General features: G+C 43.0%; 1 protein-coding gene across 2 annotated transcripts in view; it reads right to left on the bottom strand.

Moving 5' to 3' along the window:
• Positions 1–24,237, bottom strand: part of BAHD1 (bromo adjacent homology domain containing 1) — a 192,355-nt gene that overhangs the window by 17,758 nt on the left and 150,360 nt on the right. For both annotated transcript variants that reach the window (XM_069729644.1, XM_069729653.1), the window contains exon 2: positions 18,852–20,456. In XM_069729644.1, coding sequence (XP_069585745.1) covers positions 18,852–20,352 — 1,501 coding nt within the window. In that variant the 5' untranslated portion in view covers positions 20,353–20,456. The remainder of the gene's footprint in view (positions 1–18,851; positions 20,457–24,237) is intronic.

Genomic DNA, 24,237 nt, shown 5'->3' with positions numbered 1-24,237 from the left:
GTGCGGAGTGCAAGCAGACCGAGAACACAAGGAAAGACACAGCAGGGAAGGAAGGCACACACAAGGAGACCGAGACAAGACCAAGTACAGACAAGGCAATGGAACAAGACACAAGGACAAAGACACAGGGACCAGGATATTCTGCCTCCTGGAGGGCGGACAAAGATAAAGGCAAATGCACAGAGAAAAGCCTCCAGAGAGGGAGCAACACAGAGCAAGGCCAGGCAAACTCAGAAGCAAAACACTAACTGAGCAAACACATTGCACAGGCCCAGAGCACAGGGTGGAGCTGCACTATATACAGGAAGCCTCTTGATAATTGGTCATGAACTGATTGGACAGATGCACCCGATTCCTATAAGAACCAGAGAGTTCAGGCGCCGGCCCCCTATACACATAGCCATGAGGCATGCAGAGAGCAGAGACACAGAACATGGAGCTGGCATGAAACAGAAACCACATCATGACCTGGAGCAGTGGGTAAGATTGTGTGAGAGATGTGAGGCCATGCCGTGATGCCAGCAGAGTTGTTACACACGCACTTTTTTCTAGATAGTTTAGGCTTTATCTTAACATGTTAGAAGTGTGAAAACTGGCCAGACTAGTTTTAGCTCAGCATGTCCTTTACATCCACTTGTAAAATAAATCCTTCTACATTATTTCAAAACACTATTACTGTGATTCCTTTGTATCTCCGTTCATTCTGCACCCACACACACACACACACGATACACCATTTCAAAGGTAAACTTGTCAGTAAGAAAATAGCAAAACAAACCACACATCCACGATGTTATCACAAAATACATTTTAAATATTAATTTTCATAAAACTGCAGTAAGGAAAAATGACCTGCAGGTGGCACCACACTACCCTAAAGCACAATACCACAAAGCTGAAAAAAATCCTAACATTTGCCTTGGGGGCTTTCCATCTTGCCGAACTCCTTCCCCAGCCGATTTCAGGCAGGTACACAAAATATTTGCTACATATGTGGAAGAAGAATAAAAGTAAAACTTTACCTGTTTAAGACTTCAGCTTTAAAACTGAAGATATAAATGAATGCAACCTAAAAGTGACAGGTTAGGTTCTGAACCATCAGATTTTCCGTATTATTAAATAATCTGCAAATATTACTTTTTTATTTTAAAGGGATATTCCCAATTATTATACAATGGAGTAAATACGCTCAGTTATGGGGTCAATTCTCCATCATTTTTACTGTCAAAGTGGCACTGCTGTACAGGGAGCTGCTTCTTTCACATACATCGGGCTGTGTTGCACTTCCCTACACTGCAGATAGATGGCAGTGCTGCTGTGGAGGGGAAAAAAATGCTGCTGCCCCTGTTCTTTTAAAGGGAACCTGTCACCCCGTTTTTTCAGATTGAGATAAAAATACTGTTAAATACGGCCTGCGCTGTGCGTTACAATAGTGTATGTAGTGTACCCTGATTCCCCACCTATGCTGCGAAATACATTACCAAAGTCGCCGTCTTCGCCTGTCAATCAGGCTGGTCAGGTCAGGTGGGCGTGGTGACATCGCTGTTTCTTCCCCAGCTTTCCGTTGGTGGCGTAGTGGTGTGCGCATGTCCAAGTGCCGAATCCACTGCGCGCAGGTGAAGAAAAAGCGCGCGATCTGCGCTATTACCCTTGTCATCGGTGGGGGCGGCCATCTTCCAGAGGCCGCGCGTGCGCAGATGGAGTGCTCTGCTGCACAGGGCTTCAGGAAAATGGCCGCGGAATGCCGCGCGTGCGCAGATGGAGATCGCGGCGGCCATTTTCCTGAAGCCGAGATGCAAACTCGACTTTGGGAAAATGGCCGCCGCGATCTTTATCTGCGCACGCGCGGCCTCAGGAAGATGGCCGCCCCCACCAATGACAAGGGTAATAGCGCAGATCGCGCGCTTTTTCTTCACCTGCGTGCAGTGGATTCGGCACTTGGACATGCGCCCACCACTACGCCACCAACGGAAAGCTGGGGAAGAAACAGCGATGTCACCACGCCCACCTGACCTGACCAGCCTGATTGACAGGCGAAAACGGCGACTTTGGTAATGTATTTTGCAGCATAGGTGGGGAATCAGGGTACACAAAATACACTATTGTAATGCACAGCGCAGGCCCTATTTAACAGTATTTTTATCTCAATCTGAAAAAACGGGGTGACAGGTTCCCTTTAAAAGGTCCTGACAATAAGACCCCTTCTGATCAGGAAGTAAAATACCATTATGTTTAATGTTGGAGGATCTCCTTTAGGCTGGAGTCACACACAACATACAGTATAAACAAAATCGGTCCGTTTTACACTGACGACAATCGCAGAAATGTTCCCTGAACAGTGATCCATGTGTCATCTGTGTGCAGTGCAAGGATGCGATTTTCTGCATGTAAGCATCCGTGTGACATCTGTATGACATCCGTATGGCGAGATTTTCTTTCCGGCTTGCAAAATGGGCATGTAATTGATATATATATCTATCTATCTATATATACACAGTCATGGCCAAAAGTACTGACACCCCTGCAATTCTGTCAGATAATACTCAGTTTCTTCCTGAAAATGATTGCAATCACAAATTCTTTGGTATTATCTTCATTTAATTTGCCTTAAATGAAAAAACACAAAAAGAATTGTCCTAAAGCCAAATTGGATATAATTCCACACCAAACATAAAAAAGGGAGTGGACAAAAGTATTGGCACTGTTCGAAAAATCATGTGATGCTTCTCTAATTTGTGTAATTATCAGCACCTGTAACTTACCTGTGGCACCTAACAGGTGTTGGCAATGACTAAATCACACTTGCAGCCAGTTGACATGGATTAAAGTTGACTCAACCTCTGTCCTGTGTCCTTGTGTGTACCACATTGAGCATGGAGAAAAGAAAGAAGACCAAAGAACTGAGGACTTGAGAAACCAAATTGTGAGGAAGCATGAGCAATCTCAAGGCTACAAGTCCATCTCCAAAGACCTGAATGTTCCTGTGTCTACCGTGCGCAGTGTCATCAAGAAGTTTAAAGCCCATGGCCCTGTGGCTATCCTCCCTAGATGTGGATGGAAAAGAAAAATTGACAAGAGATTTCAACGCAAGATTGTGCGGATGTTGGATAAAGAACCTAGACTAACATCCAAACAAGTTCAAGCTGCCCTGCAGTCCGAGGGTACAACAGTGTCAACCCGTACTATCCGTCGGCGTCTGAATGAAAAGGGACTGTATGGTAGGAGACCCAGGAAGACCCCACTTCTTACCCCGAGACATAAAAAAGCCAGGCTGGAGTTTGCCAAAACTTACCTGAAAAAGCCTAAAACGTTTTGGAAGAATGTTCTCTGGTCAGATGAAACAAAAGTAGAGCTTTTTGGGTAAAGGCACTAACAGTTTACAGGAGAAAAAAAGAGGCATTCAAAGAAAAGAACACGGTCCCTACAGTCAAACATGGCGGAGGTTCCCTGATGTTTTGGGGTTGCTTTGCTGCCTCTGGCACTGGACTGCTTGACCGTGTGCATGGCATTATGAAGTCTGAAGACTACCAACAAATTTTGCAGCATAATGTAGGGCCCTGTGTGAGAAAGTTGGGTCTCCCTCAGAGTTCATGGGTCTTCCAGCAGGACAATGACCCAAAACACACTTCAAAAAGCACTAGAAAATGGTTTGAGAGAAAGCACTGGAGACTTCTAAGGTGGCCAGCAATGAGTCCAGCCCTGAATCCCATAGAACTCCTGTGGAGAGATCTAAAAATGGCTGTTTGGAGAAGGCACCCTTCAAGTATCAGGGACCTGGAGCAGTTTGCCAAAGAAGAATGGTCTAAAATTCCAGCAGAGCATTGTAAGAAACTCATTGATGGTTACTGGAAGCGGTTGGTTGCAGTTATTTTGGCTAAAGGTTGTGCAACCAAGTATTAGGCTGAGGGTGCCAATACTTTTGTCTGGCCCATTTTTGGAGTTTTGTGTGAAATGATCAATGTTTTGCTTCATTCTTTTTTGTGTTTTTTCATTTAAGACAAATTAAATGAAGATAATAATACCAAAGAATTATCATTTTCAGGAAGAAACTGAGTATTATCTGAGAGAATTGCAGGGGTGTCAATACTTTTGGCCATGACTGTGTGTGTATGTATATATATATATATATATATATATATATATATATATATATATATATATATATATATATATATATATCTATATCGTAAAAAATTGGAACAGCACAATGCTCACCGGTGGGTGCCTGGCCTCCTGGGCAGAATGGTCCACTCATCTGCCCACATAAATACAAAAATCAGCAAATGAAGGCAGCACTCCAAGTCCTCATGAAGGTAAAAATGTGTCTTTTATTGAACCCACATCTCTGTGCGACGTTTCGGCTTCCACTGAGCCTTTCTCAAGTCTTGAGAAAGGCTCAGTGTGAGCCGAAACGTCGCACAGAGATGTGGGTTCAATAAAAGACACATTTTTACCTTCATGAGGACTTGGAGTGCTGCCTTCATTGCTGAATATATATATATATATATACACACACACACACACACACATACACACACACACACACATACATACATACATACATACATACATACACTGCTCAAAAAAAGGGGAACACTTAAACAACAGAATATAACTCCAAGTAATCAAGCTTCTGTGAAATCAAACTGTCCACTTAGGAAGCAACACTGTTTGACAATCAATTTCACATGCTGTTGGAATAGACAACAGATGGAAATTATTGGCAATTATCAAGACACCCTCAATAAAGGAGTGGTTCTGCAGGTGGGGGCCACATACCACATCTCAGTACCAATGCTTTTCTGGCTGATTTTTGGTCACTTTTGAATGTTGGTTGTGCTTTCACACTCATGGTAGCATGAGACGGACTCTACAACCCACACAAGTGGCTCAGGTAGTGCAGCTCATCAAGGATGGCACATCAATGCGAGCTGTGGCAAGAAGGTTTGCTGTGTCTGTCAGCGTAGTGTCCAGAGGCTAGAGGGGCTACCATCAGACAGGCCAGTACACCAGGAGATGTGGAGGGGGCCGTAGGAGGACAACAACCCAGCAGCAGGACCGCTACCTCAGTCTTTGTGCAAGGAGGAACAGGAGGAGCACTGACATAGCCCTGCAAAACTACCTCCAGCAGGCCACAAATGTGCATGTGTCTGCACAAACGGTTAGAAACCGACTCCATGAGGATGGTCTGAGTGCCCGACATCCACAGATGGGGGTTGTGCTCACAGCCCAACACCGTGCAGGACGTTTGGCATTTGCCACAAAACATGATTGGCAAATTCGCCACTGACGCCCTGTGCGCTTCACAGATGAAAGCAGATTCACACTGAGCACATGTGACAGACGTGACAGAATGTGGAGATGCCGTTGAGAGCGATCTGCTGCCTGCAACATCCTTCAGCATGACCGGTTTGTTAGTGGGTCAGTAATGGTGTGGGGTGGCATTTCTTTGGAGGGCCGCACAGCCCTCCATGTGCTCGCCAGTGGTAGCTTGACTGCCATTAGGTACAGAGATGAGATCATCGGACCCCTTGTGAGACCATACGCTGGTGCGGTTGGCCCTGGGTTCCTCCTAATGCAGGACAATGCCAGACTTCATGTGACTGGAGTGTGTCAGCAGTTCCTGCAAGATGAAGGCATTGAAGCTATGGACTGGCCCGCCCGTTCCCCAGACCTGAATCCAATTGAACACATCTGGGACATCATGTCTCGCACCATCCACCAACGTCACGTTGCACCACAGACTGTCCAGGAGTTGGCAGATGCTTTGGTCCAGGTGTGGGAGATCCCTCAGGAGACCATCCGTCGCCTCATCAGGAGCATGCCCAGGCATTGTAGGGAGGTCATACAGGCACATGGAGGCCGCACACACTACTGAGCATAATTTCCTTGTCTTGAGGCATTTCCACTGAAGTTGGGTCAGCCTGTAACTTCACTTTCCACTGTGATTTTGAGCATCATTCTAACTCCAGACCTCCGTGGGATATTAGTTGTTCTACATTGATCACTTTTAGGTTTTATTGTTCTCAACACATTCCCCTATGTAATGAATAAAGATTTACAACTGGAATATTTCATTCAGTGATATCTAGAATGTGGGATTTTAGTGTTCCCTTTATTTTTTTGATCAGTCTATATATAGGATCCAATGTTGTCCTAAATGCCTAATGATTATAAATATAATCCACCTGTGTGTAATCAAGTCTCCGTATAAATGTACCTGCTCTGTGATAGTCTCAGGGTTCTGTTTGAAGCACAGAGAGCATCATGAAGACCAAGGAACACGACAGGCAGGTCCGTGATACTGTTGTGGAGAAGTTTAAAGCTTCATTTGGCTACAAAATGATTTCCAAAACGTTAAACATCCCAAGGAGCACTGTGTAAGCGATCATATTGAAATGGAAGGAGTATCATACCACTGCAAATCTACCAACACCCGGCCGTCCCTCTAAACTTTCATCTCAAACAAGGGGAAGACTGATCAGAGATGCAGCCAAGAGGCCCATGATCACTCTGGATGAACTGCAGAGATCTACAGCTGAGGTGGGACAGTCTGTCCATAGGACAACAATCAGTCGTACACTGCATAAATCTGGCCTTTATGGAAGAGTGGCAAGAAGAAAGTCATTTCTCAAAGATATCCATAAACAGTGTCGTTTAAAGTTTGGAACAAGCCACCTGGGAGACAAACCAAACATGAGGAAGAAGGTGCTCTGGTCAGATGAAACCAAAATCAAACTTTTTGGCAACAATGCCAAATGATATGTTTGGCGTAAAGGCAACACAGCTCATCACCCTGAACACACCATCCCACTGTCAAACATGGTGGTGGCAGCATCATGCTTTGGACCTGCTTTTCTTCAGCAAGGACAGGGAAGATGGTTACAATTGATGGGCAGATGGATGGAGCCAAACACAGGACCATTGTTGAAGAAAACCTGTTGGGAGTCTGCAAAAAACCTGAGACTGGGACTGAGATTTGTCTTCCAACAAGACAATGATCCCAAACATAAAGAAAAATCTACAATGGAATGGTTCACAAATAAATGTATCCAGGTGTTAGAATGGCCAAGTCAGAGTCCAGACCTCAATCCAATCGAGAAACTGTGGAAAGAGATGAAAACTGCTGTTCACAAATGATCTCCATCAAACCTCACTGAGCTCGAGCTGTTTGCCAAGGATTAATGGGCAAGAATTTCAGTCTCTTGATGTACAAATCTGACAGAGACATACCCCAAGCGACTTGCAGCTGTAATCACAGTAAAAGGTGGTGCAACAAAGTATTAAGTTAAAGGGGCCGAATAATATTACACGCCCCATTTTTCAGTATTTGAATTTCCACAAAAATTTAAAATAACCAATAAATTTCATTCAACTTCACAATTGTGTTCCACTAGTTGTTGATTCTTCACCAAAAATTAAAGCAGGATGTGGGAAAAGGTTGAAAAGTTCCAGGGAATATATATTTATTTATTACATACATATGTATGTATGTATGTATGTATGTATGCATGCATGTATGTATGTATGTCTGCGAATTGAGTTACTGATTTAGCTTTTATCCGAAGTCATATTGCATGACTCGTTAAAGTGGAAATCTGTGCTTTGGTCTGATGAGTCCAAATTTGAGATCTTTGGTTCCAACCACCGTGTCTTTGTGCGACGCAGAAAAGGTGAACGGATGGACTCTACATGCCTGGTTCCCACCGTGAAGCATGGAGGAGGAGGTGTGATGGTGTGGGGGTGCTTTGCTGGTGACACTGTTGGGGATTTATTCAAAATTGAAGGCATACTGAACCAGCATGGCTACCACAGCATCTTGTAGCGGCATGGTATTCCATCCGGTTTGCGTTTAGTTGGACCATCATTTATTTTTCAACAGGACAATGACCCCAAACACATCTCCAGGCTGTGTAAGGGCTATTTGACCAAGAAGGAGAGTGATGGGGTGCTACACCAGATGACCTGGCCTCCACAGTCACCAGACCTGAACCCAATCGAGATGGTTTGGGGTGAGCTGGACCGCAGAGAGAAGGCAAAAGGGCCAACAAGTGCTAAGCATCTCTGGGAACTCCTTCAAGATTGTTGGAAGACCAATCCCGGCGACTACCTCTTGAAGCTCATCAAGAGAATGTATAATATATATATATATATTTTTTTTTTTTTATATACGAAAAAAGGAAAACAGCACACAAAAAAAATAATAGAAAAAATGGGCTTTAATGCCTGGACGGCGTGGCTTGAAAAAGGATTGGAAATCCGAAACGTTGCCACGCCATCCAGGCATTAAAGCCCATTTTTTCAAATTTTTTTTTTTTGAGTGCTGTTTTCCTTTTTTCGTATATTATTGGAACCATTGGAATATTGGTTTGGAGAGCTTTCCACCACAAGTTTGGTGATATGATGCTGTTCTAATTTTTAATTTTTTTCTATATATATATATATATATACAGTGGGGCAAAAAAGTATTTAGTCAGTCAGCAATAGTGCAAGTTCCACCACTTAAAAAGATGAGAGGCGTCTGTAATTTACATCATAGGTAGACCTCAACTATGGGAGACAAACTGAGAAAAAAAAATCCAGAAAATCACATTGTCTGTTTTTTTTAACATTTTATTTGCATATTATGGTGGAAAATAAGTATTTGGTCAGAAACAAACAATCAAGATTTCTGGCTCTCACAGACCTGTAACTTCTTATTTAAGAGTCTCCTCTTTCCTCCACTCATTACCTGTAGTAATGGCACCTTTTTAAACTTATCAGTATAAAAAGACACCTGTGCACACCCTCAAACAGTCTGACTCCAAACTCCACTATGGTGAAGACCAAAGAGCTGTCAAAGGACACCAGAAACAAAACTGTAGCCCTGCACCAGGCTGGGAAGACTGAATCTGCAATAGCCAACCAGCTTGGAGTGAAGAAATCAACAGTGGGAGCAATAATTGGAAAATGGAAGACATACAAGACCACTGATAATCTCCCTCGATCTGGGGCTCCACGCAAAATCCCACCCCGTGGGGTCAGAATGATCACAAGAACGGTGAGCAAAAATCCCAGAACCACGCGGGGGGACCTAGTGAATGAACTGCAGAGAGCTGGGACCAATGTAACAAGGCCTACCATAAGTAACACACTACGCCACCATGGACTCAGATCCAGCAGTGCCAGACGTGTCCCACTGCTTAAGCCAGTACATGTCCGGGTCCGTCTGAAGTTTGCTAGAGAGCATTTGGATGATCCAGAGGAGTTTTGGAAGAATGTCCTATGGTCTGATGAAACCAAACTGGAACTGTTTGGTAGAAACACAACTTGTCGTGTTTGGAGGAAAAAGAATACTAAGTTGCATCCATCAAACACCATACCTACTGTAAAGCATGGTGGTGGAAACATCATGCTTTGGGGCTGTTTCTCTGCAAAGGGGCCAGGACAACTGATCCGGGTACATGAAAGAATGAATGGGGCCATGTATCGTGAGATTTTGAGTGCAAACCTCCTTCCATCAGCAAGGGCATTGAAGATGAAACGTGGCTGGGTCTTTCAACATGACAATGATCCAAAGCACACCGCCAGGGCAACGAAGGAGTGGCTTCGTAAGAAGCATTTCAAGGTCCTGGAATGGCCTAGCCAGTCTCCAGATCTCAACCCTATAGAAAACCTTTGGAGGGAGTTGAAAGTCCGTGTTGCCAAGCGAAAAGCCAAAAACATCACTGCTCTAGAGGAGATCTGCATGGAGGAATGGGCCAACATACCAACAACAGTGTGTGGCAACCTTGTGAAGACTTACAGAAAACGTTTGACCTCTGTCATTGCCAACAAAGGATATATTACAAAGTATTGAGATGAAATTTTGGTTCTGACCAAATACTTATTTTCCACCATAATATGCAAATAAAATGTTAAAAAAACAGACAATGTGATTTTCTGGATTTTTTTTCTCAGTTTGTCTCCCATAGTTGAGGTCTACCCATGATGTAAATTACAGACGCCTCTCATCTTTTTAAGTGGTGGAACTTGCACTATTGCTGACTGACTAAATACTTTTTTGCCCCACTGTATATATATATATATATATATATATATATATATATATATATATATATATATATATATATATATATATATATATATATACACACACAGTGCCTACAAGTAGTGTTCAACCCCCTGCAGATTTAGCAGGTTTACACATTTGGAATTAACTTGGCATTCTGACATTTGGACTGTAGATCAGCCTGGAAGTGTGACATGCACTGCAGCAAAAAAGAATGTTATTTCTTTGTTTATTTTTTTTTTAAATTGTGAAAAGTCTTTTCAGGGGGTCATTTATTATTCAACCCCTCAACCCACCAGAATTCTGTTTGGTTCCCCTAAAGTATTAAGAAGTAGTTCAGGCACAAAGAACAATGAGCTTCACATGTTTGGATTAATTATCTCTTTTTCCAGCCTTTTCTGACTATTTAAGACCCTCCCCAAACTTGTGAACAGCACTCATACATGGTCAACATGGGAAAGACAAAGGAGCATTCCAAGGCCATCAGAGACAAGATCGTGGAGGGTCACAAGGCTGGCAAGGGGTACAAAACCCTTTCCAAGGAGTTGGGCCTACCTGTCTCCACTGTTGGGAGCATCATCCGGAAGTGGAAGGCTTATGAAACTACTGTTAGCCTTCCACGGCCTGGACAGCCTTTGAAAGTTTCCTCCCGTGCCGAGGCCAGGCTTGTCCGAAGAGTCAAGGCTAACCCAAGGACAACAAGGAAGGAGCTCCGGGAAGATCTCATGGCAGTGGGGACATTGGTTTCAGTCAATACCATAAGTAACGTACTCCACCGCAATAGTCTCCGTTCCAGACGAGCCCGTAAAGTACCTTTACTTTCAAAGCGTCATGTCAAGGCTCGTCTACAGTTTGCTCATGATCACTTGGAGGACTCTGAGACTGACTGGTTCAAGGTTCTCTGGTCTGATGAGACCAAGATCGAGATCTTTGGTGCCAACCACACACATGACGTTTGGAGACTGGATGGCACTGCATACGACCCCAAGAATACCATCCCTACAGTCAAGCATGGTGGTGGCAGGATCATGCTGTGGGGCTGTTTCTCAGCCAAGGGGCCTGGCCATCTGGTCCGCATCCATGGGAAGATGGATAGCACGGCCTACCTGGAGATTTTGGCCAAGAACCTCCGCTCCTCCATCAAGGATCTTAAGATGGGTCGTCATTTCATCTTCCAACAAGACAACGACCCAAAGCACACAGCCAAGAAAACCAAGGCCTGGTTCAAGAGGCAAAAAATCAAGGTGTTGCAGTGGCCTAGTCAGTCTCCTGACCTTAACCCAATTGAAAACTTGTGGAAGGAGCTCAAGATTAAAGTCCGCATGAGACACCCAAAGAACCTTGATAACTTGGAGAAGATCTGCATGGAGGAGTGGGCCAAGATAACTCCAGAGACCTGTGCCGGCCTGATCAGGTCTTATAAAAGACGATTAGTAGCTGTAATTGCAACCAAAGGTTATTCCACAAAATATTAAACCTAGGGGTTGAATAATAATTGACCCACTTTTATGTTTAAAATTTATAAAAATTTAACTGAGCAACAAAACTTTTTGGTTTGTAAGATTTATGCATCTGTTAATATATCCTGCTCTTGTTTGAAGTTTGAAGGCTCTAACTTATTTGCATCTTATTAAACCTGCTAAATCTGCAGGGGGTTGAATACTACTTGTAGGCATTATATATATATATATATATATATATATATATATGTGTGTGTATATCCATCCGTGAGACACATACCTCTCTGTGTTCATCATCTCATTAAATACATTTACATTTGACCAGCTTGATTTTCCTGAAATTGCCTGCGCCCCCGACAACCAATATGCGAAAATTTCGCACGGGCCAACTAGTTACTCACTACTATAATTTTACTGCCCTGTAGACATCGGGCAAAAACATCAAGAAAAATAAAAAAAATAACCACCGTTCTAATCATTTATTTGAAAATGTAACACTTGGCATTTCCCCTTATCCTCCTTCTAAAATAATTAGCAGATTAATTAAGGCATATGGACATCATAAAGAGGCAGCTCCCTGCTCCACTCCACTATGGAGAGCCCTTTGTACAAGCAGCTCCCGGTATGGCAGACTCAAGTAGTCTTCGTTACCAGATTCCTTGGGCCAGATTACCCTGGAAAAAAGCAGCTGGATGTCATGGCGGCCAGGAGCAGGACCCGTTGCATCCTGAAAGGGGCCGTCTCTGGGAATATTCAACATTTTAACTCAGATAGGTGTAAACACTCTGGTTGCCATGGCAAACTCCATTACTGAAATTATTTCTAATTTTGTCACTCACGTAATATAGTATAATTGTACTTTAATATATACCATAGTCTATATTTTACTTTAGTATATACTAGGCAAAGCAATCGTACCTGCAGTAAATGTACAAACATACAGTGAAACCTCTCCAGAAGACCACCCCAATCTTATGATCCTTCCGGATTTCCTAGTAAAGAAGCCCCCCTCCTCCCATGAAAGTTTTCTCTTCTTACTATATTGCACTCATTATACAGCACTGTGTACTTACAATTGCTAATTTTTCCTTTCTACCCAGTTACTTATTCTCTTTTCTCTGCTCTATATAGAAACAGGAAGTTTCTTGTCCCTGCATTTATCATTCCCCTCTTCACCTCCTGACCCAGATGTTCCCTCCTCCCCCTACTAGGGACTTTTGCAGCGACTCACGAGCCATGCATAGAAAATTGACCTCCTGTTTCTACATAGAGCTTAGAAGGATTCAGATATTCAATTTTTAATTGCATGATGTCATGGACCTAATGGAAAAGCAAAGAAATAACTGGGTAGAAAGGTAAAATGAGCAATTGTAAGTACACAGTGCTGTATAATCTGATGATTGCAATATATTAACAGTATAAAAACTTTTATGGGAGGAGGAGGGTTTCTTTAAAGAAGACTTGACGGTGGGTCAAACGTAAGCAGGTTTTGCCCACTTTTTATTCCCCCCGCTCCCCTGAGAAATCCATTTTTTGTTTTCTAAAAATCCACCAAACGGTTCCAGAGGTTTATACGGTCTTTATGAAGAGGAGCATGGCTGACAGATCCCCTGGGGCGTGTCTTAAGGTTGCTGTGCATAATTACCCTTTGAGCCACACCCCATTGAAAAAGACCATAAGAATCAGCACCAAATAAAAAGGCCCATATCTCCAGAACTGTGTGGGGGATTTGAAAAAATATAAAACAAGAAAAAACGTCAGGGGAGCAACGGGAATAATTAACAGCAAAAACTGCCCCCTTTTGATCTAGGAGACCTGTGCAGTTTTGTTATGTTCTTTGTGCAGACCATTTGCACTACAATTTTGTGAGTTCATATATTGTCCATGGACGTACTCCTGGCAACCAGCATCAGTACATTAATCTTTTTTGGCGAGCCACATGGCCATGTCATCGTAACAGGAGGGTCTGTCGGTGACAATAACCATCTCCATAAATTCAGAACTGGCATGGACCAAAATCTGATAGATAGCGCCTATTTTCTAATAACCATGACCTATAAATTCCATTAAATTCTCTTTAACTGCTGCACTTTGAAAAATGGATCTCTGCTGCAGTTTAGTCATTTTTCTAAGCCATACTCACTTTAACCCCTCTCTGCCATCGGACGGAATAATAAGTCAGCTGGCAGTATCCTCCACTTTGATGCGGGCTCCGGTGGTGAGCCGGCATCAAAGTCGGGACAGGTCAGCTGTTTTGAACAGCTGTCATGTGCCCGCAAAAGGCGCGGGCGGAATCACGATCCGCCTGCGCCTATTAACTAGTTAAATGCCGCTGTCAAACTCTGACAGCGGCATTTAGCAAGCGCTTCCGGACAGAAATGCGCGCACCGGTGACCCCCATCATGTGATTGGGAGTCATCGGTGTGTCGGCATGACAACCAGAGGTCTCCTTGAGATCTCTATGGTTGTTGATGCCAGATTACTATGAGCGCCACCCTGTGGTCAGCGCTCATAGCAATGCTGTAATTCTACTACATAGGAGCGATCTGAACATTACCTCTATGTAGCAGAGGCAGTTGTGCCAGCTTCTAGTCCCCCATGGAGGCAATTGAAGCATGCCAAAAGTTAAAAAAAAAATTGTTTTTAAAAATATGAAAAAAATAAATAATTATTATTAAAATTCAAATCACCCCCCTTTCGCCCCATTCAAAATAAAACAATAAAAAAATATCAAACCGACACATATTTGGTATCGCTGCATTCAGAATCACCCGATCAATTAAAAAAAAAAGGATTAACCTGATCGCTAAACGGTGTAGCCATAAAAAAAAATTCAAAACACCAGAATTATGTTTTTTTGTCGCCACGATATTGCATTAAAATGCAATAACGGGTGATCAAAAGAACATATCTGCACCAAAATGGTATCACTAAAAATGTCAGCTCGGCACACAAAAAAAATAAGCCCTCATCTGACCCCAGATCACGAAAAATGGAGACGCTACGGGTATCGGAAAATGGCGCATTTTTTTTTAGCAAAGTTCGGCATTGTTTTCACCACTTAGATAAAAAAAGAACCCAGACATGTTTGGTGTCTATGAACTCGTAATGACCTGGAGAATCATAATATCGGATCAGTTTTAGCATTTGGTGAACCTAGTAAAAAAGCCAAACAAAAAACAAGTGTGGGATTGCACTTTTTTTGTAATTTCACCGCACTTGGAATTTCTTTCCCGTTTTCTAGTACACGACATTGTAAAACCAATGGTATTCAAAAGTACAACTCGTCCTGCAAAAAATAAGCCCTCACATGGCCATTGTGAAGGAAAATAAAAAAGATATGGCTCTGGGAAGGAGGTGAGCGAAAAATAAAAACGCAAAACCAAATAAAGCTCCGGGGGTTAAGGGGTTAAAGTTGGCCCTCCAGACCCTCCTCCTCCAGCTTTTCAGAGGTCCACTCTCTCTCTCCATACTTATTTTAGTATCTCAGTTGCAGATGGACTCCTACACTTCCTATGTGGTGAAAAACCCACTATAATCTGGCGTTACCTATGATCACTCATGACCCATTTTTCTGATCTCAATTTATTTATTTGGAATTCCCCTGTTAAAAAAAAAAAAACGAACATAAAAAAGTACACACAAAAAACCTAAGTATTGTATTGTTTGTGGACTAGAAGATGCATCAAAGGTTTTAGCAACAACAAAAAAATACCGTATATACTCGAGTATAAGCCGAGATTTTCAGCCCATTTTTTAGGCTGAAAGTGCACCTCTCGGCTTATACTCGAGTCGTTGTCCCAGGGGGTCGGCGGGGGAGCAGTGGCTGTCACATCATACTCACCTGCTCCCAGCACGGTCCCTGCTTCTCAGATTGTCTCTGGTGCCGGCAGCTGGTTCCTGTGTTCAGCGGTCACGTGGTACCGCTCATTAAAGTAATGAATATGGACACGACTCCACTCCCATAGGGATGGAGCGCATATTCATTACTTTAATGAGCGGTACCATGTGACCGCTGAACACAGGAACAAGCTGCCGGCCCCAGTGACCATTACATCAGAGAAGCAGGGAGGGGGCGAGTATGACGGGAGGGTGAGCCGTGAAATATTTACCTGTCCCCGTTCCACCGCCGGGCACCGTCTTCCGCATCCTCTGGCTGTGACGATCAGGTCAGAGGGCACGATGATGTGTTTAGTGCGTGCCCCCTGCCTGAATAGTCACTGTAGAGAGCCGGAAGATAGAGCGGTGCGCGGCGGTGGAACGGGGACAGGTGAATATCGCAAGCGCCAGGGGACTGAGCGACGAGAGGTGAGCATGTCATTTTTTTTTTAAATGGCAGCAGCATATGGGGCATAATCTATGGAGCATCTTATGGGGCCATCAACCTTTATGCAGCATTATACGGGGCATAATCTATAGAGCATCTTATTGAGCCATCAACCTTGTGCAGCATTATATGGGGCATAATCTATGGAGCATCTTATTGAGCCATCAACCTTGTGCAGCATTATATGGGGCATAATCTATGGAGCATCTTATTGAGCCATCAACATTTGTGCAGCATTATATGGGGCATAATATTCTATGGAGCATCTTATGGGGCCATCATTAACCTTTTATGCAGCATTATATGGGGCATATTTTAATATGGAGCATCTTATGGGGTCATCATTAACCTTTTATGCAACATTATATGGGGCATATTTTAATATGGAGCATCTCATGGGGCCATCATTAACCTTTTATGCAGCATTATATGGGGCATATTTTGTATGGAGCATCTGATGGGGCCCATCATGAACTATATGGAGCATTATATGGGGCTCCTGATTTAATATGGATATTCAAAAACACTTACCGTAACCTACTGATGTCTCAATCAATTTTACTTTTATTGGTATCTATTTTTATGTTTGAAATTTACCAGTAGCTGCTGCATTTTCCACCCTAGGCTTATACTCGAGTAAGTTTTCCCAGTTTTTGTGGCAAAATTAGGGGTCTCGGCTTATACTTGAGTACATACGGTAGAACAAATTAAAATATCGCCTCGTGGTCCATGGAAGCAGAGGGGTCTATTACCTTTAATGATTTATGGTAGTGTCCCTAAAAACAATGACAGTCACATGATCGTGTCATATACTGCACCAACATATCAGTGCTCAGTGGACATGGGAGTGCGCCCCTGACATAGACCATAGGGGCTAGAGGAAACTGTGTGGCTATGATTCCAACATAGTTCTCTCAGTGATCTGGCAAAGGAAGTGGTAAGGAGAGGGCTGACTTCAGATAGCTCCCACAATTTTATTGCTAAGAAAAAAAAACAACATTGTAAGTCCAAAAATATACAATATGGCAAAAAATGATCCCTTAGACTTAAAAAGGAGAAAACTAAGTTGTTCTATCTTACAATTAAAGCTGAGAAATAGAAAAAAAAAATATGCATGTCCCCAGAAAACAGCCACGTCCCTCCTCTTCCGGAAAGACAACTGGCTGCAGCAGGAGCCTCCCCCTCTTCACTGTCCGCACTAGGACAAAACATCACTAACCCTCTCCCTATGGATTGGGGCTGGAGCTTTAGCCGGTTACCCATTGAAGGTGGAAATGATTAGAGGGGCATACACTTGTTTTAAGCAGGATTTCTACATGACTGACTACTGGATCACAAAACTGACAAACTAAACTCCATTTCTTGTTAAATTTCAAGCTTCATTTCCAGGTTTAGTGATCCTTTAGATAACTTATGTGGAAGAACGGACACTCATTTATGATTGTCACACCTTCTGCTGCCCATAGATTTTAAGCATCCAGTCGGTCCGGCTCCCACTCTGCAGTGGTGTTCTAAAATGCCATTGTATAGCATCACCGCTACATGTGATCAAGTAGCTGCGAGAGCCAGAGTCTCCATGGAGAAGGCAGAGATGGAATATAACCGTATGGTCTTCTCCATTGCTACATACACAGCACTAAAATGATGTGTACGCAGTAACAGAAGGTGCTGACAGCGCTTCGTCCGCCATACACAGCGGTCATGTGATCACGGTATAGTGAGGGAGCCGGGGCTGCTGGGTCATGGGTGACGCACACAGCACTGCTATGCAATCAGGAGGCGGAATTTCCCCTGTAACTGGGGATAATATTCCAGCCCCAGTTACAAGGGAAATAAAAAAAATATTTCAATATTTAAAATGCCCCCCAAAAGTCTTTTATATCCATATGTAAAATAAATGAAAAATAATTCAAATAAAAAAAAAAAAAACAGGTAAAATTTTTTTTTTTTAAAATGCCACCGTCAATCCAAATAGCTGTAACTAGCCGCCGCCCCGTAAAACCCCCCAAAAACAAATAACGTCTCCCATATTTAAATACATTTGTTACCAAATGGGGAACACATTTTTAAATGTACAGTGTTTTAGTTGTCAGAATAAATAAATGGGAAAAAAGACACTTATTTCCTGCATATTTCCACCAATATTAGCCCACCCCAAAAAAAAAAGAATACAACAATGACATAGAAGGGAGCCCCGTGTGTCACCAAAAAAGCGGCAAAAATGACATGAGTAACTGAATGAGAAAAGAGTTTACAGCTCTTAAACCGCATGTATGAAAAAACAAAATGTGGCGGTAAATCCTTGGACGGATAGACATGAGCTGGCCGTATACTGTGATGGCTTCTTCCATGGCCTGATCACTGGAATTTGCAGGAGAAGTCTGCCCATAATGGACTCTAGTTCCCACGCTAGTACACTACGCAGACTTGTGAACTGGGGAATATGTGAAATCTTGGAAGCTGCAAATATAACATAGCATTGCTGACTGACAGCCATCTGCTCCAAAAATGGCAGCTCTACAGATCGCGTCTATCTGCACTGTAGAGGAGGTGGCCAAATCTTGGCAATTACCGAAGAAAGGGTTTTTCCTAAGCGACAAGTTCTCAGTGTCCGCATATTCCATTCTCTTTCCTATAGAGAAGAGACCTATAAAAACTTTTACACTTTTTCAGTCCTAACCTTTGTGGAACCGCACCTTTATAGTCAATGGGAAAGCCTTATACAAGGGAGGACAGCGCAAAAGAGGAACACGGAGCAAATGCTGGAAACAGATCTACTGGGACCAGAGCAAAAACAATAACTTACAGATCAGGGACTTGGCTGACTCCACACTATACATTATAGCGGCATCTCGCGACAGAGTATTACTAAGATATGACATTACATTAGGAGGACGACAGAACAAAACAGTAGCACACATTCCCGTAAGTGGGGCGGTGAAGATTTCCGCTCATCAACTAATTCAGTAGAAATATAACTTTCAGCTTTTATTTTTAGACTTTATGAACATACCTGGTGTTAAAGGCTTTTTATATGGATAGGTACTAGGTCCCATGTGAGTGCTAACCCTGCCAAGTGGCAGCCTTATCAGTCCACAAAGACTATCTGTATTTGTGCCGGTGTCTTCTCCGTAGGCGTAGCGAGAACTGCACCAAGGAAGATGCTCACACATTGCACTAGGATGTAAAGAGCTCTGTGAAGCTAAGAGTTCCTCACAGTGCTCTGGCTGTGAAAACGCTTCGTCCTTTGGATACAAGGAGTAATGTGAGTATCCATTACGTTGTAATCCACTTTGGCCATAAGAAATGTAGCTTCCATCTAGAGAAGCTTGATTTGAGGAGTCACAGTCACAGATGCAATCTGTGTGGCTTCCTGGAACCGGCAAATGATGAAGCTGTTGTACTGGAAATGAAGGCTGCTGGAAGTCTTGCTTGGGAGTGGGAGACTTTTCGCCCGGTCGTCCATACTCTGGCTTCATAGAAGCCTGCCCTCCCATTAAAGGCAGTCTGTGGTACAAAGGTCCGGAGCCATTGTGTTTTTTGGAAGACTGTTCCACGTGAACACCCTCCACTTTACCCAAACATTTTGTCAACGCTTGACGTTCCGGTTGTAAAAATCCAATGTCCGATCCTCCACGCCAACCACGGTAGTCCTCTGTTTTCTGATGAAGGTAGTCTTTTTTAGGTTTTATGCAGTTCTTTTTGTGAGATTTTGTTATCTTCAGTTTGGATTTCGAGCAAGTATTGACAGAAGAACGTCCACTGTCCCCATTCGACTTGCTCCTTTGTCTCAGTGCATGACCTTTCTCATTGTTAAGCTTCAGGAATGCCACGGCATTTAAACTCGCCAACCTCTTTGGCGCAGGAGGATAAGACACTTCGCTAGCTTCTCTCTTGATGCGGTCGTCAAACACGTCGTCTGAAGTTGACCTATGTTGGGCTATGCATCTCTGCTTGCTTTTTTTGCTGGACGGGTGGTCATCCAGCTTTTTTAAAGAAGTCCAGTCCACAATTGATTTGCGGTTTTCGACAACTTTGCTTAAATCTTTATTAAGTTTCCTGGAAGAACAACCATCATCCCTCTCAAAAAGTAAATTATTCACTGCCTCGGCGTTGAGAGAAGCTAATCTTCTCTTTCGAGGTTCTGGCAACTCCTTTATTGAACTGTCTCCAGTAGATGCCCCTGGGAAAAGTTGTCCTTTTGAACCCATTCTTCTAGGTTCTGAGGGAAGCCCAGTGTGAACTTTTAGAGTTCCAAATTCATCTACCCAACAAGAGATATTCGAGGATTTCCTGCCCTGACTTTCAATAATGCGGGACCCCGTTACATCTTCCAGCCGAGTGAGAACAACAGTACATGTCTTCTCATTCATATTTGGTGAGAGGTGTCCACGCAGTTGGTATGATTTTCTTAAGTCTTGGTTTCCTGTCCCTCTCTTTTGAGGTCGTCCATGACAAGATAAGTTCTTGATAAAAATCTGTCCTGTGTAGCTCGTTTGGGTGGTATCCATCATAGAGTCTCCTGCATGACACTTTGGTCAACAGAAACACAGTTATGGTTCCTTGTTCAGCAGAGAAGATGACGATCCTCTTCAATTATGGTCCTCATTTTGAGTACCTGCGGTGATAAGAAAATGGTAAGTACACATCTATGCAGAATACAAGAAATGCAATATAAGATGATCAAAAACATTTTTTTCTAAATATATGAGACAAAGAAAACTTAAATTAATATTGAAAAATGTTATGAAGCACCAAAACTCCAGTAAGCATTCATAACATGCACTACATGAGAAATATTTAATAGACCGAGACAAAGAAATATAGAGAACGCTTCCAATCAGTCATCGCTGTATAATCTCAAGCAGGAATATAAATAAAGGTAACTAAAGACTAACAGCGGGTCATACCATGGACTATCGGTGAATAACCCAGTTCATCTCCTCTACCTCCCTGCACATTTCACAGAACATGTTCACAACCCTTTCCCATAAAGACTGTTTAGGGAAAAAAAAAACTATGAAGCACAAAATTAGTGTCAAGATCCTTTCATGCTTCGTACTGGTGGGGGTCTCAGAGGTTAGACCCCCATCAACCAAAAATATCTGTTACATATACCCGTTAAAATCTATCATATATAATGTACCTCTCTACTGCTGTCCACAAATTCTAAATATCTTATAATCTGGGATTAGCTGGCCTAAAATAATTCAACAGTATTTAATAGTAAATTTATGATATGGTGCAAAGATCATCCCCCCCATCTTCCCCCATTTTCAAAATGTTGGGGGTTATGCATATGAACCTGTCGTCAGGGATAATGGTCACTTGCCAGATATTCATTTTTATTCCCTCGGAACAGTCCAACATTAGAGTTTCCCATTACATCAAAGCATTCATTCATAATGTGCTGTAACTCACATGAAGAGTGGCCACCGTGCGCATGGAGACTTTGTTTCTGGCCCACATACACATTAGACTAATGTTGGCCGAAACTGTCAATATTGACGTGTTTGCATGGTGCATGGGTGTCCCCGACACTTCCTCCAAGAGATGATATTGGGGTAGATAAGAATGCAACATGGCTGATTTCGGACTGCCGATCCTTTTGTTCTTGGCGCGATAATCCACCGCAAAAGGAGTCTGGCAGCAGCTCTCTTGAAGAGAACACAAGAGCGCTTGGTATGGTAAAGTCGGGAGAAATAGCTGCTGGTGGAATGATCAGCCAAGCCATCGTTTAGCTGTCAACTACTATCTAAAGTGAATGGGGGGGGGAGGGGTTAAACTTCTGTCTTTACAGATGGTTTGATTAGACGAACTCACCAATTTTGGCAGGTCCAGTCAACTGTCTTATGTGTATGGGGGCTTCCTGACTCTCCCTGACAGATGATATCAAGAAGATAATGGAGGGAAGTCTGAATTCAAACACCAGATCCTTTTGTTCTCTGGGGATATAAGCCGCTGACAGAGGGATCTTGCAGTGACTGAAGGGGTGTTGCAGTGACTGGAGGGATCTTGCAATGACTTCTTGGCCCTACACACAATACATACTTGTCGTCCGTTGGCTCAGCAGATCGTTAGTTGGACAGCGGTCTCTCCTGAATGCTCCGTACACAGGAGCACTTGCTAGGGGAGCTGCTTGCAGAGAACGAAAATATCTGCAGCGCAAAATCAGACATGATGGATCTGAATTTTTCCTGGCATCATCTATTCTGGTGGAGTCAGAGGACCCTATATTATTATATACGCATACATACACACACACACACGACTTTCGGCTGAGTTCATTGACATTGCTGGGTTCAGTCGACTTTCGTCTAATGTGTATGGAGGCATTTAGTCCCCTCTCCCCATAAAAAATGCATGAACACTCGGCATAGCTGAGGAGAGAGGCCGGACGCCGAATGAGCGCTCGAGAAGCTTAGTGCAAGGCCGCTTCAAGAATGTAATACTCCCATACTGTATATGTACAGGGGTGTCGCACAAAATCAAGGCATCAAAACCAAAGACCACCTTTACAAACATGATCTAAACAAAGCCAACTTTTTCCTTCATATGAAGATACTGGAGGAGTGGTGATGGCACGGTTTGCAGCGGAGGACGGCTCTGGTGCTGAACGGGGCTGCAATGACTGACTCCCCAGCCCTCTCCCCTCCCCTTCCTCTGACTTCCCTGGAAATCCACCTTGACTAATCAGAAAAACCACAGGTTTTCGGCAGGAGCCCGGCTGGAGGCAGAACCTAGCACCTGTCCCCAATTTGAAAAGAAAAAGTGGTGGTCCTGCCATTGTGTGCACGGTTGTGTGGCCCAATACGTCATCCTCACACACACAAAGGAATGAGACGTCTTCATATAACGATCTGATCAACACTTAAGCCCCCCACCACATACAGCTCACTGGCAGTGGGGACAATTTTTTTTAACCCCTTCATGGCGGAGCCCTTTTTCAGTTTTGCGTTTGTTTTTCGCTCCCCTTCTTCCCAGAGCCATAACTTTTTTTTACTTTTCTGTCAATATGGTCACGGGAGGGCTTGTTTTTTGCGGGACAAGTTGTACTTTTGAACTACACCATATCTTGCACTCAAAAAGGGGGGAAAAAAATCCAAGTACGCTGAAATTGTAAAAAAAAAAAAAAGTGCAATCCCACACTTGTTTATTATTTGGCTTTTTTGCTAGGTTCACTAAATGGTAAAACTGACCTGCCATTATGATTCTCCAGGTCATTACGAGTTCATAGATAAAAAAAAGAACCTAGACATGTTTAGTGTCTAAGTGGTGGAAAAAAAAATCCGGTTTGTTTAAAAAAAAAAATTGCGCCATTTTCCAATACCCGTAGCGTCTCCATTTTTCATGATCTGGGGTCGGGTGAGGGCTTAGTTTTTGCATGCAGAGCTGATGTTTTTAATGATACCATTTTAGTGCAGATACAATCTTTTGATCGCCCGTTATTGCATTTTAATGCAATGTTGCGGTGATCAAAAAAACATAATTATGGAGTTTTTACTTTATTTCTCGTTTACCGATCAGATGAATTCTTTTTATAGCTTGATAGATCAGGCGATTCTGAACGCGGCGATACCAAATATGTGTAGGTTTGAATTTTTTTATCGTTTTATTTTGAATGGGGAGAAGGGGGTGATTTAAACTTATATTTTTAAAAACAATTTTTTAAAAAACTTTTGGCATGCTTCAATAGCTTCCATAGGAGACTAGAAGCTGCCATAACCCGATCACCTCTGCTACATATAGATGATCAGATCACCTGTATGCAGCAGAATTGCTAATTTGCTACTAGCACCTTCTTCCTGGCGGTGCTCATACAAATCCGGCAGTGACAACTATGGAGGTCTGCTGGAGACCTTTGGTTGTCATGCCAACCCATCGGTGAATCGCGATCACGTGATAGGCTGGATTTCTGGTGTTCTTGCCGAAAGCACGCGTTAAATGCTGCTGTCAGAAATTGACAGCGGCATTTAACAGCTTAACAACTGCGGGTGGATTGAGATTCCACCCGTGGCTGTTAGATGCACAAGTCAGCTGTTCAAAACACCTGACATGTGCTGGGAAAGATGTGGGCTCAGCGCCGCAGCCCACATCAAAGGGGAAGACACGCACATGCGCTGTACTAGAACAGCACATGTCGTGAAGGGGTTAAAAGGAATCTGGGTCGTTCCATATCAAGTGATCCAAATCTATTTTTTTTTTTTTACCTGACGTCTTTAGATTTTTTTTTTTAACCCCTTCGTGACGGAGCCAATTTTTTTAAATCTGACCAGTGTCACTTTATGTGGTAATAACTCTGGAACGCTTCAACAAATCCCAGTGGTTTTGAGAATGTTTTTTTCGTGACACATTATACTTTATGATAATGGTAAATTTAGGTCAATATGTTTTGTGTT

Source organism: Ranitomeya imitator, chromosome 1 (assembly GCF_032444005.1).
Source record: "Ranitomeya imitator isolate aRanImi1 chromosome 1, aRanImi1.pri, whole genome shotgun sequence".
Lineage (NCBI taxonomy): Eukaryota > Metazoa > Chordata > Amphibia > Anura > Dendrobatidae > Ranitomeya > Ranitomeya imitator.
The sequence above is the reverse complement of the archived record's forward strand: the minus strand, read 5'-3'. Positions and strand labels throughout refer to the sequence as shown.